Source organism: Cuculus canorus, chromosome 15, assembly GCF_017976375.1.
Source record: "Cuculus canorus isolate bCucCan1 chromosome 15, bCucCan1.pri, whole genome shotgun sequence".
NCBI lineage: Eukaryota > Metazoa > Chordata > Aves > Cuculiformes > Cuculidae > Cuculus > Cuculus canorus.
The window spans coordinates 13,299,892-13,321,336 of record NC_071415.1 but is presented as its reverse complement, the minus strand read 5'-3'; the positions used below and the strand labels follow the sequence as shown (position 1 = coordinate 13,321,336).

The following is a 21,445-nucleotide window of genomic DNA, read 5'->3' as shown; positions in this document are numbered from 1 at the left end:
AATTTTAAATCATTCTGACTAAAAACGATAGGGTCTACTCACACATCTAAAATTAAAAGCAGTTTAGTCATCTACAGTTGCATTACCTTCATTTCACTCCCTTTCTAATTTAGTCATGGGTTAAATTTTAGCTTATCTGGTACAACATACAATTTAAATTATCATTACATTAAATAATCTTGGCAATAACCTAGCAAAGACTTTTGAATTATTTATTCAGCATTTCAAATCCATGTATTTGCAGAAGTATTAGGTGAACAGATCTACATTGGAGCATATCTTTATACTGTATATCGGTGGAGCAGGTTTCAACCAATAAGAGAATATTTTTGCTGTGAATAAGAGATGTTAAAATGACCTAATTCTACAAATATTTTTCTCCGTGTTTAACTTGACACATACAACTTTAAAAGGCATACTTGACATGAGTCAAGTTAAACACATACGTAAGTATTTAAAGGACTGGAGACTAATTATTCGAGGGCTGTTTCAATCCTGTGAAGTATCAACATTTCAGAGAAGACAGAGCTTCAACAGATACTTAATTTACAACTTATTTCTTCATCGACATTTGGCAGCCTAACTTTGATCACTGAAAACTTCTATCGCTCCAAAAGAAGAGGAAGAAAGGATATTCCAACACTGCCTTCATCAATCAGGGATATTACAAAGTAATAAATCAAAACTAAAGTCTGCATTCAGCCTCGTAACTTATATGCTATGGAAAACCATCTAATTCTTCACACAAACACTCTGGCCTTAAAGAAACAATACAGATAAAAAAATATTAATTTTACAGCGGCTAACACTGAAATCGATGATACATGAAGTGTTGCTATAATGTACGAATCAAACACATTTAAACATGATGAAAATGTCTGTATTTTTTAAACCATTTTACTCACAGTAAACTAGCACCGACAACAGACAAAACCATTCAGACACAAATGATTTCAGCATGATAATTCTCCTTTAGCGCAGATGCTCAGTACCAGGTTTTTAAAGCTCGGCGGCGTTTCTATGTTTCAAACCTTAGACAAATTACATTATTTACATCTTTTTCACTCAGATTTCATAGTACAGTCATACCTCACTCTGTGGAATTACAGTTATTACTGTATTATTTAAGCAAAGTGCTTGAAGGGGTAATGAAAAGCCTGCTCTAAACTTAGAAATACTAACTGTGCAGCCAGGCATACGGCTGCCTGAACCTAGAAAACATTTAACATGTGGCCCCTAAGGTTAAATGCTCGAGCGTTCAGAAAGTCTAATTTTTTTCTTTAACATAGCTTTTAGGTTTATTTCAGTAAGAGCTTACCACACAGCACCATGCAGGCAAGATAATACCCTATTTCCTCCTAACTCACACATACAACAGAGCCATAGCAAAGCCGGGAACACAGAAAGCGACAGCGAAAAGTTAATGAAATCCAAATTTTAATTCTTCAAATACACTAGTACAAGAGCTGGAATTTCAGGGTCTCTTGGAGAGGCTTTACGAGAAGAATCTTCTAAAACCAGCTTCTGGGCTGGTTTCAAATAGGATATTGAGATCTCCCACCACGGCTCTGGGAAGTGATGCTTACAGCATTTTATTACTATTCCTTTGTTAAACTGTTTTGACCTTCTTGTTTCTTTTTCTCTCCCCCACACTAAATTGCTTCTGTTCTAACTAGCTAATATGCACTGCCTAGTTTGGAAACACCCTAAAGGGGAATAATCATCCTTATTGGGAAAAGGGTTCCTGCTACAAACTAGTAGCAGGAAAAGAACAGTTGCCACTATTAAATTATAGTATGTAACTCGAGAGTTTTCAGACTTTTTAGACTTGCAGATGCTCCCATATTTTGCAAAACAAATACAGACATCTGCACAGAGAACCTCAGCTTGTTCTGCCAAGATAGCTTTCCTCAGTCGCTCTCCGAGGAAGGTGCAGAAGCCCTCCCGGGGTCCTGCAGCGCAGGAGCCGAAGGCACCGATACACTCACTTTCTAAAAATACTGTGCCAGATGACAAAGATCAACAAATGATCTACTGTTTGTTTTATACTGGATGCTGAAAAAGTATATACACTGTAGATATACAGGCCTGGCTTGGAAGCTGTCAGCCAACCACCAGATGGATTTTAAAGGGAATTAAAATACCCCTTACGTTGCAAAGGACTTTAAAACCTCAACTTATTTCTTCCAGAAAAAGATCTATCAGTGCAGGAACCCGATTCACTCCTTTGCATGCAGTAAGCATCCAAGTGACACCATGAGATTCAAGAGGCAGCTTAGGAAGGATAGAAACGCACGTCTCCTTTTGTATTTTAGTCATGCTTGGACATCCCATGGATTTTGTTCTGTAATGGACAGGAAGTTGTATGTGGGTATAAAGAGAAATATTCAGACGCAGCTGGCCTGCCCTCCCGACAGCCTGGTCAGAAAGAGACTTCATCATACAGGTAATTATAACCAATTAGGCACTACTACTAACTTGACTGAATCTGGATGCAGATGTTAATCATTATCTCAAGCTCATATTCAATGCACCTCTGATTATTAAGCCATAAAATACGCAAATTTAAATAAAACATAATACCTCCAACAGGTTTTAAAAAATAGAAAGGAAGTTTCATTTCAGTGCTGAGCAATAAAGCTGTGTTTTGCTACACAAAGCAAATGCTACTTAGAGTTAATGATTTCCCCATATATTTCAACACAGAACCCAAAGAAAACAGGTGAAAAAATATAAACATCATTCTGCCTGTCAGCCAATTTCGAGGTAGCTTTAAAGAGAACACATTGATTTTGAAAGGTTGACAAAAACTTTTATAGGAGAAACTTAAAAATACAAGACAGTGCAAGCAACCTAGATACTTATATTTAAATTTGTATTCTGCCACTGAATTTTTTTTGAAGTATTTCACTGCGTGAAGATTTTTGCCTTTGTGAAACTCTGCTTTTAATGATCTGGTTCTCTACAAGTATTTTTAATCATGAAAGTAACACCCTATGTCAGGTGATTGGCTTAAGAGCTGCTGAGTAATTTGGGTCAGGAAGATCGGTATGCTGAAATGTTTAAGTACACACAAAAAAATCAGCAAGAGCTAACTGAATGTCAGCTAAATGAATCAACGAGTCCGGCGCTATGCAAGTGGCCAGATGTTTGTCCTCTTACACAACAAAATGAACGACCTGAAACCATTATTCAACACATCGATGGTCAGAAACTTAATGGAAATTCAACCTATGTTGTTTTCCGAGTTATGAAAAAAATGGATTTCAGTAATGATGCAAGCCCAGCTTCTGGTTGTACTTTACGCTTTTTTACAATCAACATCAGGCTTCAATTATATTTTAATGAGAAAGTTATTTTACCATCTTGACAATACGGCTGTATATTTTATATGGAGCCAGAGATATCTGAAGCAACGGGAATTGTGGTTTACAGTATTGGGTTCCACGTTCAGAAATTAAAATTGAAGATATGACTGAAATTCTCACAGTAAGCCCCAGATTTATACAAAACATGAATCTGCACTATTTATGCTTGACATATATAAAGTATAAAAATCTAGCATACACTGGAGAATGACCATCAACCAAATAAAAAGATCAACTACAAGTAATTAAAATTATTCCAAATTTTGATTAAAAACAAATAATTGCTTTATAAGTCATTAAAAAAAATTAGAAAAATGCATGGTTAGTGCTAGCAACTTTGGTTAATAAAGAATAGCTACAAGCAATGTATAAAACTATGTCGTATTTGTTTGGATAAAAAACAAGGTTGACACAAACCTTCTCTTTATCATACATGTGCAAGAGAAGCCAGGTTTGTCTCGTCTTTTGAAACTTCCATTCTTCTGGGTTTTCAGACCAGCTGTAGTAAATAAAAAAAATAATAATTGCATAAATGAAATACTGTGTGATCAAAATATCCATCATACATAAAATATTTTTTACAGTTACTCCAAGTGACTTTGCGAGCACGGTATGGATTTTCATGACATTACGTGAAACAGATACTGCCACACATTTTGTACGAGCGGCAAAAAGGAACATGGGGAACTGCATGGCTGCTTCGATATCGTAAAAGGTGAGCAGATAAAACAAATTATTACTATCTGCAAATGTTCTTTGACTTATTAGCAAACACATCATAAATATGTAAAATTTCAGCTGACTTAAACCAGCACATTTATGTACATCTGCAACATGATTTCAAAGGTGGTATATTGTGTTTCAGATGAAGAAAGACACATTTATTTCTACGAACAAATAAGCAAACTAGCAAATATCCCTATAAAATGAAGACCGCATTTTAAAAGTAGGTGCTTGAAAACTAACATCTTAACATGTACAAAATTTGTCAGGACACTGAAATATCATTTAAACATCCAGAAGAAAACATACGAGGAGAAAATTTTACACTTATTTGATCTTTCTCTAAAGAAAAACAAGTCTCCAAAGGGTAGTATGTAAGAGGTCTTTAATGTTCCTGCTTGTTTTACACAGCAACAGAGAGCACAGAAATCAATTGAAAAGCCAGCTGGGTATGAGAATTAGTATTGTTTAAACACTGTCAAGTCTAATAAAGCAAAAGAGTCCTCATATTCGGTGAATGCAGCACCGGCAAATACATTGTTCGGTCAATTCAATGAAATAGAAAAAAACAAGATCACAAATTTGTACAGAAGGATTTCATGGAAGCTTCTGCAGAAAACCCAAAAGAGAAAAAAAAATGTTGTCTTGACTTTCAAATGCACGATAGAAAAAGCAGTAACAACTCTTCAGGGTTCTCACTAGCTAAATTCAATAAAAATGTCTGCAACCAACATATAGGCTAAAAATCAGACAAATAACGATAGACCAGGAAAGACAGAGAAAAAGCTAATAACCGTAATATATCATAGCTTATATGCTCAAAATTGAATCCACAAATGAATGGATTTAGAAGTCTCCCGTGGGCAATACCAATAAATAGGCAAAAGTTTCCAGAACAAATACTGCACAACAGTATTTGTTCTGGAAACAGAAAACCATCCTTCTTCCATCATCACCAACACGTGCACATGCAACAGAAAGCTCAGGCAGCCCATGGTGTCACTTCCCTTCACAGCACGGAGCTCAAGAGGGCAACGACTCTTGGAACTACGACACCTGTGTTGCAAGGAACCAACAGAGAATGAAGTAAAAAGGGCTTTTTTTTGTGGATGTAGTCCGTGGGGCAAGTGACTTGCACATCAGTACCCAATCTCTATTTGCCAGACACACAGAGTAGCTCCCAATCAAGACATGAGAACTTCTGCAGGGAATTACGTAACGTCCATTAGCCCTTTAAAAAATAAGACATTAACGGTGCCTGCTGTTAAAAGAAGTCCGGTCCTCTACGAAGTTCATCCTTCTGAACAATTGCATGGAAGATGTTCTAGGAAATTACATTTATTTGCACAGCACAAAGAAGCAGGTAAGTTTAAAATTCTTTTTTATGTTAAAAAAGCCTGGAAAGAGTTATAATCTTTGCAAAGTGACAGGAACAAGCTGAAATACAGATCCATGCCCACGTCCTGGGAAAACAGTCCCTCTTCTAACGAAAACTTTTAACACGTTTTTATTTCTTTAAACTATACCATGTATTTATACATTTGTGATTATATTCATCGGTTAGACAGACCACATAGTACTGTGAATATTTTACTCTCTGCTAATATTACATTTCTGTTGCTCACACTTTCACCTAAGAACCATTAGGCACTAACTGGAAAATTCTGCCCGATTTCACTAATCTCCTATAAAGCTATAGGATGTTAAAATATCTTTATTGCCTCGTTTATAAACAACTGAGACCAACAAATGAGTGCACTATAAGGTTAATTGCTCTTATTAGCCTATTACCAAAACCATATGCTCTCTTCTACACATTAAGGCATCTAAGATACCACACTGACTTTCACTCTAGTGAAAGAGAAGTTTCAGCTAGTCTTCTTGAAAGGTTTCACTCTATATATACCATAATAATTCATAAAAACAACAAATACTTTAACTTTAATAAGCAAAATGCAGAAACTATGTTTGTGCCCATTATAGCACTAAAGCCTCACAAACTGTTTCTTTTGGTTTGCAGTCTGTCCTGTTAGAATCAAATGCTAAATGTGTACAGTAAAAAAGTAGCATTTTCCTGAACAGACTCAGAGTGTACTCATATTTTCAAAAAACGCTCTCAAGTTTTGAACTGGAATTCTACCGATGGTTGCATCAATTCCTCTTTTTCCTCCTTCAGGAAAATGGACCTTCTCTTGACCTTAATTCCTATCAAACCATGGGCAAAACACCCATGATAATGGATGCACAATCTTTAAGACGGACAACGTGACAGTTGCTCCCTGTAATTGGACTCCTTCAACAGTTATTAAAACAAAACTTTTCCACGGATTCCTATGATGGCTTTTTTCCTACACCTACAAGCTTTCAAAGCTATGGAAAGTATCACTCCATGACAAAGCGAGAGGGGTATCTCCTTTTATCAGAATGATGTAATTAGTACATTTTTAGAAATGCTCAACTTTTAAATTGCAAAAGTTAAAGCTTTGTAACACGAGAGGTCTCATTTTGCTGTTTATATGCAGATAAGCCTCTTTGACGTACTACAGCAGAAGAAAAGGCTTTTCCTTTGACTGATTAAATATACAGAATAAGACCATATACATTAGAGTATAAAAAAAGCTTTTCATAGATAATCACAACCTCTTTCACAGTTTGAATTAATTTGGTAGACTTTAGAAGTATCTATGTCCAGATCTAATATAAACTGTGGAATTGGATGGAAAATACACATGGGTAAAACATGTATTTTTCCAGTATGCCTCAGGCTAATTTTCAATATATTGTACAAATACTAATTGCTTTCTTTAGAGAGTTAATGTTTGAATCTCTCTTATGATCTCTAGCACACAGAAAAAACACATTGGTTTACTTTAGTTAAAGAGAACTTTTATGTTTGTGCAAATGATCTTCCTAAATAGCTTTGAAATTGAAGGTACAGAGGAAGTTAATCAAACGAATCCAGCAGCTTATGGAATTTCACATTTGGGCTTTTGGTTTTTAGCATGAGAGCCTCATGTAGAAAAGCTGCCCAAGATTCTCACTGGTCTTATCTCATAAATTACTTTTAGTCTCTACACGAAATTAATCTCACAGAAATTTATTCCCAAACTATGGGAATATGGGCAGCATAAGTAAGCAAACAGAAGACAACTGCTAGCATGCAGGGCAGAGCACTCCCTGGGATGTCCTAGAAGAAAGAGAAGGGGAAGGGAAAGTAGTCAAATTGCTTCCAGAAACACAGTGAGAGAAAAACATTATTGTTACAAATTGGATTCAGGAAGACAACACAATGCATCTGCTCAGACTACTGGCAAGGACAAAACACGACAAAGCTGTCACAATTATTAAATAATCTATGTGCAGAAAAGCACTGTGCTGAGAACCAACCACTTTCCAACTCAACTAAAGAAGAATTTTGGGTAGAAGATAAGTCTCGAGATAGCAGCCAGCCACGACTGCCGATAACCTTCCAGAAGACACGAGAGCGCTGCCGCCTGCCAAATGCAAGGACACCTCGACTTCCCTACGTCTACTGCTTCAATTTTGTGCCACTGACAGCCCAGCACACCTTGGATACACCTTCCAGCCTGGATGTCTATCCAAGGTAAAGCAGATTGCTACCAGTTTTAGATTTCTCCAGCGTACAGCCCAGGCTTAGTATCAGGGGATTAATTTGAAAGGTTTCCCCAGCCCTGTGGCCAGAGTGCAGGATCCTCTTGCTCTCCTGTGATTTACTCAAGGACCCTTACGTCTTACTCTCTCAAGCTTCACCGACTCTCAAAAGGAGGGAGAGAGCAATGGATCTGGTCCATTGCACCATATTCATGGCTACACTGAAAAGATCTGTTCAAAGCGTTAAGCATTACCACAATGCTCTACAAAAATCGTCACATTATCCCTACCTCATTTATCTGGGTACCTGTCTGTTTTGACAGACTCAATTATTCATGACTCTGAAACTTACCTTTCAGGATCACCTACGTTCTTCTACGTGCTCCACAAGGAAGGCTGAACAGAAGTTACAGCCCATGATTAAGGCCTGCAGGAATCGAGTTAAGTGATAACCGCCAAAGGTATCATTTCTGCGCTCACTGCCCTATACATAAAATACAGATAACAGGTGCTTCCTCAATAAAGAAGAAGAACCGTACTCTAAGAAGTTCCCTTAAAGATATTTAAAGCCTTGCTGACACACTTGGCACTCGGGTGATTAGCTGTAATATTTCACAATGCCATACACACAACAGCAGTGACTTGAAAATACCATGCACTTAGGTTTAAGGCAAGCTCACACTGCCTTTCCAAGGCTCACATTTGGAAACTCCGAACTTCTCTTCTCAGGTCAATTCAGCAGCGAGTGTAACGCCACATATGGCCCACAGGTGAGCAGAGGAACCCAGCGCCCCGGAGAGGCTCCCTGGAACCGCTGGCAGCTGCATGGACCGAGCAGAAATCTGACATAAGCTCACTCTCGTGGGAGAAGAGCCTTTTTATGGATGGAGGTTTTATATGGATATATAAAAAAAATATATGGCAATGGATGGAGGTTTTATATATGCCCTATAGAGCATATAGTGAAGTCAGAATAATAACTTTTTGTCCAGTTATAACACATACAATTATTTAAAGGGAAATGTAAAAGTGTTTATTTTTATTGGGGTTATTCAGAAAGTCTTCCGTTTCTCTCAGGAGCATTTAAAACAAATTCACCTTTTAAAAGATTTTGAATGTCTGCTTTGTCAACACCTGCGTGCCCAGAAAGCCACTGCCTTGCGGGACTCTTTGGTGTTCAATGTAAGATAAGAGGAAATATTTCAAGTGCGTGTGTTGCTGATTTTCCTCATCTGGAAAAAATATCCAAAGTTTAAATTCTAAATACATTTTCAAAGACTTGACCGTAATGGCTGTAGTTAAAATCTTATACACGCTTATCTGTGGCACAATTATCTCAAGATGGAGACATAAGAGAGCATCATAGCCTTTATTTTTAACTGTGTTTTTCTTGTATTATGGATGATTCTGTTTATCTCCCAACTACAATTCCTGGAGAAAGTTAATATGTTTATATAATATTCTCAAATCCAGTTTGCCAGCTAATTAAATTATGACTCAGATAAAAGTTTTCTTTATTTTCCTGGAAGGAAAGAAAAGACACTAATGGAGTTCTTTTGCCAGAAGAAAACTTTTTAAAATTGTCAACAGGTTTTAGAATCAGTGCCACATTTTTGGTTGAAAATCCTGGCACCATTTCTCAATCTGTGGTTTAAGAACAATTTTTAATATATTCTTCCATCTGGTTTAGATGCAGCATAATGACTAAAGACTTGTGAAAAGACGAGGGGAGGAAGCTTTTTTATTGTTTTTTTTTTTTAAATGTAGGAATCACACATGCAGGATAAAATAAATATACTTTTTAGTATCCTATTTTTTTCTAATGTCCAATATAAGGACAGATTGTATCAGATTATATCTGCACAGCAACCTACCCAGGTCACAGAATTTTCTTAAAAAGTATTTATAAAGCAAAAGGAAAAGGCTTTTGTGCCTCAAAGCAAAGTTCTGATTAAATCTGCATAAACTGTTTATCACAGCATTTCTTTTATTATATGTACCTTTCATCACTTGCCATTATTTATAACATTCTATACTATGTTTGCATCCTGAAGCTTCAGCCAAGCTCGAAATCCCCTTCCTCCCCCACTACAGGCACTGTTCAAACACCACACGAGATGTACTCTTGAAGAGCTCAGAGTACAAACAGGTGTGACAAATGATAAAGGGGAAAGGAAAGTTGACCCAGATAATTGCAACAATGCCTCAAAATCATAGAGCTCGTATCTCTTATATATCTCACTGTGATTCAACTTAGCAACTTTTCATGGACACCGATCTACGTGGAAACGCCAAGAGCATTGCTCTGGGGGAAAAAAAACTTCACAATTTTTGCTTTAAATACTTTTTCTACTACAGTCACTTAGATTCTGGTATTAGCCTTTCTGCAGCAAGACTGCATTTTGATCTGAAAAAATATATATATATATATATATATATATATATATCACTAATAATATGTTGAGAACTTTCTGTTGTTTTCAATACCAACAAATAGGGCAGCAGTAAGCTCGAGAGCCTACAATATAATAGTATTACAATATTATTTAAACTAAATGTGCTTTTACTTCTACATACATTCATAATACGAAGACAACGTGGGAGTTGAATTATGAGAGAAGTAGAATAAAAAATAGAACCTGAGCCATTCACAGCCAATCTGTTCTGCTCCTGCAAGGAATATAAAACGAAGCGCTATCCCAATGCTGTGCTGAAGTCCCATCTCCTCTCCAGATGTCCATCTTTTCTTTCACCTAATTCTGGTCACGCTGGTGCCCAAATCAGAAATAAGGGAAAGAGAAAATGAAAACAACTGTTACTCCTCCCTCCCATGAAGAACATCCTGGGGGGTATGAGGAGATAAAGAGGGCCCCTTAGTCTGTATGAAAATCGTGTAAGAAGCCAGCTGCAAGTAAACTCATTTTCAAAAGTTGGCAACAATCCACTTCTATAAATGCTTTCTGATGATCAGACGAGGGATATGCTACCAGACCCAGATAAAACAAATACGATCACTTCTCTTCTGCCTTACCATTTCACCACATAATGTCCCACTACGGCACAGAATACTCCTGCCAAGGTATGGATTCAAGCTGACTTGCAACCAGTAGCTCATTTGCATTGTTTTTTTTTAATTTTAAACCAGCTTTTAAAACTTTTAAAGGTCTTCTGAGCATCTCAAAGAAGAAAAGAATAACAGAAGAGATTAAATAATTAAGGATAAATGTAAAAATTAATTTCTTAAACTAACCACTGCATTTCAAAAGAAGGATTTGAAGAGCATATAGATTGAAATCAGGCTGAAATCACTGGTTTTGACTCTGTAATTCCATGTTGTTGGAAGAAGACTAGGTTCTAGGGTGGTTCTTATCTAGAGCAAACAACCACTGGATTCTACTGCTCACCAGGATAAGCAATGCAAGTCCTTTCAAGCCAGACCTACGAGACTGAATTCTATTATTCATTGCCACAAAACTACACCAGTACCACCTAGTCATGAGGATACAGCCAGTGGAGCATTAATATACCCTAATCTTGCTCTGGGTGTCAATTCAAAAAACTTCCATACTTCCAGCAGTGCTGGGCTATTCCTACACTGGCCACTCTTAGAATATTTCAGTCTTAATGAAAGAAGAATTATACAAGCTATAAAAAGCTCCTAGGAGAAGTCAAATATTTACCAACGTAATTAAAAAAGTCTGTATAATTTCAAGGCCTATCTCAAAGCTGGCAATGATAGAAGAATCCAACTTTTGGCTTTTAATAAGAAAACAGCAGAAATGTATGAAAGTGTCATGGTTTTCTGCATAGCGATGCTGAAAGACAATGCTGGAAGAGAAACCAACTTGACATGAAAATTTATCAGTGAAAGCTGGGTCTCCGACCAGCAACCCTGCTGAAAGCTTGCTGCTTTTTCATAACCAGATGTTTTTAATTTAAGGTCAGGTTGGGTGTTTCTGTGCTGTTTCTGTCTTCATAAAGACCTAATGGACTTCCACAGCCAACAAGATCACAAGTGCCCTTCTGCAGTTCCAAACTCCAGAGTAACATTCGCCTATAATATCTAAAAGAAACACTCTCTCGTTATGCTAATGAGACGTCCCTTGGCAAAATGGCTGCCTGCACATTCTTCCTTCCTTTCTCAATCTCAGCATCCAGGACACCAAGCCCCAGTCGCAGGAAGCCGGACTTGCCTTCTTTTCTCCGCACAAGATTCGAATCCTGTTCCTGCAGACTTCCCAACAGGGCCTCCCTGCATCTTTGAGGAACAGGAGCTGCTCACACCATGAAGTGTGGTCTCTTGAGGGGCACAGTGGGTGCAACCCACCCTCTGCAATCCGGATGACGGCCAGGCAGGCTGGGTGCCAGCAGCATCCCTGAAGAAGTATCTTCCATGTCCTCTCCTTGCTTGACAAGCAGAGTTCCTGATGCTGACAAATGGGTGTTCTTGAGTCGGTCCCCCTGTTGTGCTATTCAGGGGCTCTGGCTGAAGCCTCTAGGAAAGGAAAAATCTCTCCCTCAAAGGGAAATTGAACTTTGAGTCTATGCTGTAGGACTTGCCCCTCACCGCCTCTACAGTGCAGGTCCATTCTGGTGAGGATATTCCGTAGGCATTTAGAAGACATCCTGGATTGCCAAATTCTTACCTAGCCCCTTTACTTACTGACTACTCTCAGGACAGTAACAAAAACCAGATAATTATCTATTTGGATGCCAGCCCTAGACGCACTGTTACAGAAATTACATCTCCAGGCTTTTTTTTTTCTTTAATGAAACCCAAGTATCTTTATTATTGGCTAATTAGACAGAGCTCATCCCTGTTACAGGAAGCCCCGCACAGCCATCTTCAAATAACCCATCAGAGACTGCCTTCACAGAGCATCTGAGAAGATGTCCCTTTTTTTTTTGCAAAAACATATACAGAAGCTTTCAAAAAAATGACCCATCAACCATCTTTGTCATTTTTTACATCCTAATTTGGACATCCCATGGCTGCATCCATCAGGAAGTACGGCAGAGGCAGAACAGCACGAGTTGCAGACCTCTGGCTATTTCAATCTCCTACGCTGTAACACTACAGTACGATTTACTCTTGGTTTTGCCAAAAAGAGACAAGCCAATGAAAACATCAAGATCAACCTAAAAGCGTACAGCAGTTGGCAGCTCACTCCCTTTTTCTTGATTTAGCTGATCTCTCACTGCATAATAAAATCTGCCACTGCATCACCGTATTCAGGACAGCCTCAGACGCTCCTCTTCTAATACCCTGTGATGTGCATTGCGCTACTAAGATTTTAAGTAATGTATGCGTAGAGAACTAATCTGCCAATTGCTCCTTCCTGCAGATGGCTCTCATTCCAATTCAATTTTATTCATATAAAACTAATTACTAATACCTTTTCGGGCATCATCATATTAATAAATGTGTGAAGCATGAGACGAGTTCTATTAAGGAGCCAGCTTTATTATTGTAAAAATATTGCTTGTTATTCTAACTCTGCCTGGAAAGCCTTGATGGCTCCCTGCAGCTAATTGATTAATAATCATTGCTAACTGTGTTTTAAATTTCAGTTTGGCTTTGGCTGACAGGACTAAACGATTCCCTAGAGCTACAAAACTGCTCTCCGCCATTGGATGAACAGTTTAGAAGTGTTTGAGGAAGTGAGCAGCAGTGTTAGGTCTCAATTTTATGACACAGAGAAAACGTAAAACCTTCCTTTCGCGTTTCTGCCTTGTCAAGAACACAGTCTGCATGGAAGGCGACAGGCGAGTACAAAATGCTTTTCCCTGAATCCAGAATTAGGGGGATGCCTGGGCTCAGAGCCAGGCGCTAGGCAAGGAGTTTGGAGAGCCAGGGGAGAGCAGGCTTTGGAGCTGGGAGGAAAGAGCTCTGCTCCCTACTCTTAGAAAAAACCCTCACTGCAAATAATATCCTACACAAATAAAGGGAATAATCCCTGCAATCTGCTTTTAGTTTGAAAATATCAACAGTTCCTTTGTCATAATACCTATATGGTAAATGGGCAATTTAAGTTATTCCGAGTTTATTTGACCTGATAGAAGTTTTCCTGGAGACAAATGGAAAAGGTCAAAGTTACTGAGTGAAGGTTTGAGCCCTGACAACATCGGTTAGCAATGTCTACTTACTGTCAGGATACAGTCCTGAAGCAGACTGGCCAGTGATTAGAGACTTCTGCTTATGAATCTCCCTAATACATCTTAAAAGGTATCTCAAACTCATTTTAGATGAAATAATATATTAAAGCTGCTTAATTATTTAATTAGATGCAACCTCTTTTGTATAATACTATAGACAGATGGAAGCTGGATCTCAATGAGAAATATCTAATGACTACATTTAATAAACTGTTAAAAAAATTAATTTATATTGCATTTTATTTTACTGGAAATGAGAGTCATTAAGAAAGGATGCATTAAATTTTGTTAACTAGGTTTGGAAATAAAGATATTATTTTACAGGAAGGAGAATCAGGCAGAGGAACCTTAATTATTTTTACCCCAATGTTTATGGACCTAGCGCACCTAATCTAGTTTTCCCCATCTAAGGATGCACTTTACAGCACGACTGTGAATTACTGCTAATACAATTTACAGCTCTGAAAACACGGATGTGAAAATTTATGACTAATCTTAAAAATCCTACTGAAAAAAATTCTGAATAAATAAAACCAAACTAAACTTTGAACTAAAAACAGTTCACCAAGAATGCCCGGGAATCCTCCACAGGCATGTGAGAACTACTGATCTGTATAGTCACCACTCTCATTTGATACAAGATCATATGCAAGAGAAAAATCTTACCTATGTGACTGAGAATGAAAGTGCTGTCTATCACCTCCAGCTGGCTAACATGGGAATTTTTGTTCCTACTTTTATCAGCAGCAATAACGTGGAGTAAAGCTGCTCTGTACTGCTGTGAATGACCACAACTTCAAGGAGACCTCAGCCATGGAAATAGAAACCTCTCCCAGAGTAGCTAGAAGGGTTTGGAATACCCATCCATAGCTCAGATGTCCTTCCAGAGATTAGTATAGATGCTATTGGCCTTTAGGAATGTCTTCAGACACCACTACAGAATAAAATCCATGCAAGCTCCTCTTTCAAAACAAGGGATTGAGAAAAATCCTACAGGTCTCTTAGGACCAGTTGTTGGTACAAGGCCAAAAAAAACAGAGCCTGTGCTCAGATGAGAATAAAGTTACGTCTAGTTTCCCTCATGTCACTCGCTTGAAAGGAGACCTTTGGATAGTACAAGGACTTTGATAAGTCACAAACTTCATCAGTGTTTAATTCAGCCATCTGAAAAATAGGGTAATATAATAATTACTCAAAAGCTGTCATAACAAGAGTGAATAAATTAGTGTCAAAATATTTCTCATTTATTTTGTAAAAGCATAGTCATGATATGCTATCAGAAAAGGTATTACGGAAAAGCAAATTACCATTACTACAACAGGGAGAAGACAAAATATTTTTTTAAAAAACAAAAATAAAAATTCCTTTAAAGATGGGGGAGGGTAGTCAATAACACATTTTTCAGCCGATTCTGTAAATGATACTGTCAGATGAAAGGATTTGTGAATTCATGTTAATGATGCTATTAAATACAGTATTTCCCTACGATAATGTTCGAACCAAATGCCCAAGTAAATATTTTGACAGCTTTGTTTCACACTGAAAACATGGTAGAAGCACAAGAAGACAGAAGGTTTCAAAGTAAATTACTCTGCAGCTTTTACTGAAATATACTTTGATATGTGTACTTGTGACCTTCCATAAAATTAATTCAGAGATTTAGAAAGACAAATTATTTGATTTGGAGCCTTAAAGCAGGATTAGAGTTTCCTAATCCATTTCTCTCTTTTTGTTAAATTTAGCGACCATTTATGGTTATGGAAATTACATGAAGAAATCTCGTTCCTCTGCCATAAACTAAATAAGATGATGTGCAGATTTAGAAAGATAGAACAGCTACTGACTCTAACTGAGAAAAATTTAGCATGGTCATGAGCTTCCTCCTAAACCATACATCAGCGCTAAGCAAAGGGGTAAGAAAGCTACCTCATAGCCATTGCCTATAGAAAGGAGTTCGTCCAGAAAAATATTAATAGCTAAACTCTAAGAGGTTTGGGTCAAAGAAAGTAGTCTTAGTCTGGCTGCTTCTCCAAAGCTCAGTTGAATGAGTTGCATCATAAGCATTTACTAATTTAGCTGGAAAATCACGCAACCACTGATGTTTCTGAAACTTCCCACTTCTGAATGAGTTGAAAATACCACTTAAACATCTGTAACATCTCAGAACTTCCACATAAGCAAGCCTAGAAGTCTTAGAACCTGACATTTCAGAACCTTCAAAGCAACCACCTATTTTGTCTCTAGAAACTAGAGTTGCTTATCCAGCAAGCTAGAAATGGCAAAATACATCCAAAACTGTTTGTAAGTACCGATGGTCTTCACAACTTGACACACGACTGTGGAGAGGACTTGCTGGACATGACTGAAATTATATAAATAAAAAGTAATTCTGTCCCTCTGGAGCATTTCCAAGATAGTATTACAGATACCCAGAATATATTACTACAGTTCACTTTCTTCCCAGAAATTCTTCGTAAAAATAGCTGAGATTGGCTCTGATCTACTTAACGTTGGTTTTTGTTCTTACTTCTGGTTGCTGTTTTTAGAATTACATAGTAAACAATACCGTTATTTGTCGGCATTAGGTTCAACTAACAAGTTTATCTTCAGTAACAGCTAAAGAAGCCAGAGTGCCTGCTCTGGCACTGGAAGTGGTGTAACTTATAAATCAGCCCTGTGCAGTGCCTGAGCGCGTTTGCCATGAGCCATGAGTTCGTAATTCAGGGTTAACCTGGTTATTCAGCTTCCAGACCTGAGTATTTCTACACAGGACTGTGCCATGCCGGCACCTTCCTCTGTTTGGTGCCAGTGCAGGCATCTCTTTAACCATCTGCATTGCAAAGCCGGACTCACATGGAGGAGCTGCAGGTCAAAACTGCTGCCTTCCCTTTTTTTCTTAGTGACCCTCCTTCAGGCAGAGCCTGGATCACTCACTCTTGATAGATTTGTAGGTGGAAAAGTAGACAAGATATACGTAAAGAGCAGTAATCTGCATAAACTAACTAAATTGAAAGTAAGTTGTTAATGCAGTTCTTGCAGAGCAGTGAAATTATTGTATTAGAACCATAAAAAGCAGCTAACCCACCAAGAAGTTAATAAAGGTTTAAAAGCAGTTCCTGCACAATACATCCCATGGATGTCATGCAGCGGTTAGAAAAACACTGGCATGGCTCCAACACAGCTCTGCGTATCACTTGCCACCAAGACACAGAAAAGTGAATCCAGAAGTCAATGAGCGTATCGGAGGGACTGAAAATCATCAAGTCGGGCTGCCATCAGACATCTTGATCAAACAGGCAAAAGCTGTATGGTGCTATTACCGAGAGTGTAATGTGACATCCACAGAATCCTAAATGTATAGTTTGAATAATCAGATGATAATGAGAACGCTAACATCTGGAAATGTATATCATAAATCCAGCTCTGAAATCCTGGGGTATCTGACTTGCCGCAGCCAGGCTGAAGTAGGATGCGAAGCCCTGTCCCTTTTACAGTTGGTAAAAAACTTGTTACGGTTATAACTGGCATGTGTGTGCCAACGCTGCAATTAAAAATTAAATTAAAGATGAATCCGATGTTGTTGCCCGTAAACCAAGATCAGAGTGACAAGGAGCAGGAAGGAACCATAAACTCCTGGTCCCTTCTGCGTGAAGCTGGAATGCAGCTCCAGTAAAACAGCATGTTTGCTTCAAAGTCTCACATTTGCAGAAGGATCACAAACACAGAAGTTCAAAGAAGAGCAATAGAGCACATCAGTGTCTGGGAAGACTAGCAGAAGATGAAGGATTATGGATGCACTGCTTCACCAAACCAGCAGTGAGACTGAGAAAACCAATACAGCCACGTGAAGGACGCGAACACCAGGACAGGGAGAAGTCATTTACAAAATGTGGGGCAATGTAATGATTTAGAAAACCTTCCTTAATAACAGGTCCAACACAGCAGGACAAATTTTTCTGCGTCATATATGTTGAGAGCAAACCTTGCCTTCTACAGGAGATAATCTGCTTGAGGACATTTACAGAATATCCCTAAGCAGCACCAAATCTGTAGAGTGAATATGTCCCCAAATCTGTAGAGTGAATACATCCTCTCTATCTACCCTCCCCCCCGCTAAGAACAACTGCCGGCATACTGGCAGCCTAAAAATAGGTAAGGTGTGGGCATTGCACCAGAGCGCTTTGTAGAGCTTCTGAGTACTGCCAGGGCTGCTAGGGAACTGCAAACAAACTGATGTGACTTCATCGGATGCCATGGGGCACCGAAGTTACACAAGGGAGTGTAGGATAATGATAAGGTAAGTCACTTTTAATGATACGAGACTACTTTTCTCTGCCACGAACAGAGACAGTGGCTTCCTTTAAATTGAGGAAGCTCTGTGCAACTATCAGCATCAGCTGGCAAATGCTCCGTTTTACAGACGTGCTGATTGAGGTCAAGGAGAGGAATCTCACTTAGCGGCAGGTCAGGCTCTGGTAGAAATGAAAAGTTAAGCAAGATATAAAGTCAGAGAAGTGCTAAAAGAAATCCACCGATCTCTAGAGTATTAGGAAAGGCGCAAGCCTTTGAAATCAGATAGTGGCAAGTGCCTGCCCAAGGTCACATAAAACACAGCCACAAAACAATGCCAAATGCAAATTTATCCTGTAACTGACTCTCTAGATTCATGAGGCTTCTTACGGAACTAATGAATGTGACAAAATGACTGAAAGCATGTATAAACAGATTCATTACATCCATAGTTAATGCTTGCCCCAGAACCTTTAAAAAATAGCCCCATGCATATTAAAGCAAAACCAGCCTCCATCGCTATTCCCCTCACTTCTGAGGAAAAGCTGCTCTTTCAAGACACCTTTAAGCCCCAAGCTCTTGAAGGGAATTCAGCAACATTGCTGTGTCTAATTAAAATAGCTTCTCTTAAGTTCACATTCTACTGAGATTGATCACTTGAGCAGTCGCCTAATAGTTTAGGAAATACAAGATAACTGATGAGCTTTTATATATGCTGCACCTCCCTGTCAGGAAGGAAACTCATTCTCCGTCTCGGAGGGTGGAGGAAGGAGAAACACAAAGATGCTAATGTTAGTTGCTATTAAACCCATGAAGTCAGTCACTGGACAGAGAAATAAAATAAATCTGTGTATGTTTAGTTTTTTAGTGCACCAGTTACTATTAATAGCTAAAAGCTTAAGCCATTGATGTCAAAATATCGACACCAGTGCCAAGTTTGAAATCAATAAAAATTAAGGCTAACAACAATGAGAATGCCTTAAGTAAGTTCAGAATCAAACATCAAAAGTCACCACTGATCACAGCTAGAAAAGTACTTAAACTCTGAGAGGAAAATCAGCTTAAAAATGTTAGGGATTGAGGAAGCAAACTAAATCTGACACAAGCCCACTCGATGTACTTTAAATTTAGAAACTCTTTTTCAATATTGACAAGTGGGGTTGTATTTGTGCAGAAGCTTTCTCAACAGAGCTACCTGGTCCCAAATGTGTTAAGATGAACGGGTCTGTGATTTCCTGAAGGGCCACCTTCATCTCAGCTGTTTGGCAGCGTTCTTGTATGTTGCTGCCTTCTTTACAGCCCAGGACAAGCTTCCATTGGATCCTTCAAAAGTCAGAAACTTCCTAGATGCTAATGCTGAACGAACTCTAAGCCATCTATTAATGCCCTTCTCCAGGTGGCCTCTGCTCCAGTGGGAGTAAATACCAACTGATATACTTTATACATAAAACATAAACAAACAAATAAACACATAAAAAATATACAAATGCTTACAGCTATGCCCCTCAGAATTCTATGTTCTTTGAAAGGAAAAGCAATGTTTCAGCTTAACATCTCCCATGCTTGGCACTGTTTATAATAAAGTTTGACTGAGAACTGGGATCTGTTTCCATTCTGCAAACACAGCAGATACACGACAGCCCCGGGTTGTACACTGCTTTCAGCAGTATCGCCACTGCACTCAGCAAAAACCACCTTGTGTTCTGCAGAGTCAGACTGCTTCCCCTTCCATGGGAAATTCTGTGTCTCCGTTGGGTTTCTGTACCTTTCCTTTGTGTTATTCTTATAAGCATCTTTTTCTCTTTAAAGAAGTCTGTGATATTGTCTGAATCTCACTTAAATTAAGGATAAGGAAAGTAAGATTCATATTGAAAACTGAAAGATAATGTCTCGAGAGACATTCTAGTGACATATATTCCTAGTATGATATAAATTATTCTAGAAAGAAAAGAAGTTTACTCCAGCAGCTTATTTTTCAATTTTTAAAGTGATAAATAATATTGCAAGGCTTAGGTAGTTCACAGCAATATCCAGATAATGGTATTATCTATTACTTCTACTTCAGATGAACTCAGTCTTGTAATTCCACACACTTTTAGTGACATCTTTCAGATCTCTGTCTATTCCTTTGATGGGTGGTAGAGAAAACCATATCACAGAATCAGTAGTAGGATCATCAAGCCCAACCATTCCTACCAACCACTAAACCATGTCCCTGAGCAAATGTGCATATCCATACAGAAATGAACATTCTAAGCCAAGCACAGGAACAGAAACATTTCTAGGAGAGAGCAGCTTGCCAAGACAAACAAGTTCTGCTAACATTTTAACATGACAGAAGGTCAGTAAGGTTATAATTAAGTCTAATTACCATTCTCATGAATTGCAACATCTTTTCACTTGAAGGCACTTAATGCTTAGAAAAAGATAATTTTTTATTTTATATTTTCCAAGAATCAAAGTAATGGGACATTCTAAGCTTGGCTTTAAATGTGAATCAACACTTACTATTATAAAGAAAATAGTTCTGTCATCATTAAAGAGAAGAGATTTGTGCAGTTTATTCAACCACTAACATGTCCTCACTCCTGCTCTTCCCTACTCCTCTGCAGGAATTTTACAGGTTTTTTTCTCTCATGTTCAGTACCATTCAGGTTTCTTTTTCCACATTTTTCATATTCCACATTTCCCTTCCCCAACTAATGTATTACTTCTCTGATTACTTTAAATAAAGTTCTTTCTTTTTCCAGTCTTGTTGGGTTGAAAAAACTTCTGAGGTGTAAAAGGATTAAGCTGTTCTTCTGTAATTTACAACAGCGTAAGACAGTCCTGGGACATTTGGGTCTTAAGTGCTGCCTACGGTTATGTTTGCTCGGCAGTTCAGGTTCTTATGGCTATTCCTGTTAAATCTACAAAATCCAAATTGGCTGTTACTGAAATAATCCCTAGTAACATACTGCCAGACCTTGGACTCTGTGTATTACAAGGCCAAACAACATCGTAGGTCTATTATTTCAAGGTAATTTAGTACAGGTTAAACAAAGCTCTAGAGTCAAGTTAGTTCAAATACAGTTTCTAATTCTCTCACCTAACAAGGCAAAAATCCATACAGATGACAGTGGAATATCAACCAAAAACCCACAGCTTGTTCCTTCGGTTTCCAAATCTGAAATCCATTATCTGGAGATCCACCGCTTACGAGCACACATACCAGCGTACAGTCTGAGCAGATGGTTCAAAGCTAACTGTCAATTCCTTTGCAGTTCAAAACAGCAGGGAACTATTCCAGCTGTTTT

At 38.2% G+C, this 21,445-nt stretch overlaps 1 protein-coding gene and 1 long non-coding RNA gene across 2 annotated transcripts in view; one reads left to right on the top strand and one right to left on the bottom strand.

The window, feature by feature from the left end:
- Window positions 1-21,445, bottom strand: part of C15H7orf50 (chromosome 15 C7orf50 homolog) — a 131,182-nt gene that overhangs the window by 7,562 nt on the left and 102,175 nt on the right. Inside the window, exon 4 of the mRNA XM_054080904.1 lies at window positions 3,786-3,867. Coding sequence (XP_053936879.1) covers window positions 3,786-3,867 — 82 coding nt within the window. The remainder of the gene's footprint in view (window positions 1-3,785; window positions 3,868-21,445) is intronic.
- Window positions 5,110-10,018, top strand: LOC128853756 (uncharacterized). Its single transcript, XR_008452482.1, has 3 exons — window positions 5,110-5,454; window positions 6,268-7,695; window positions 8,063-10,018. It is a non-coding gene; the product is annotated as an uncharacterized LOC128853756 (long non-coding RNA).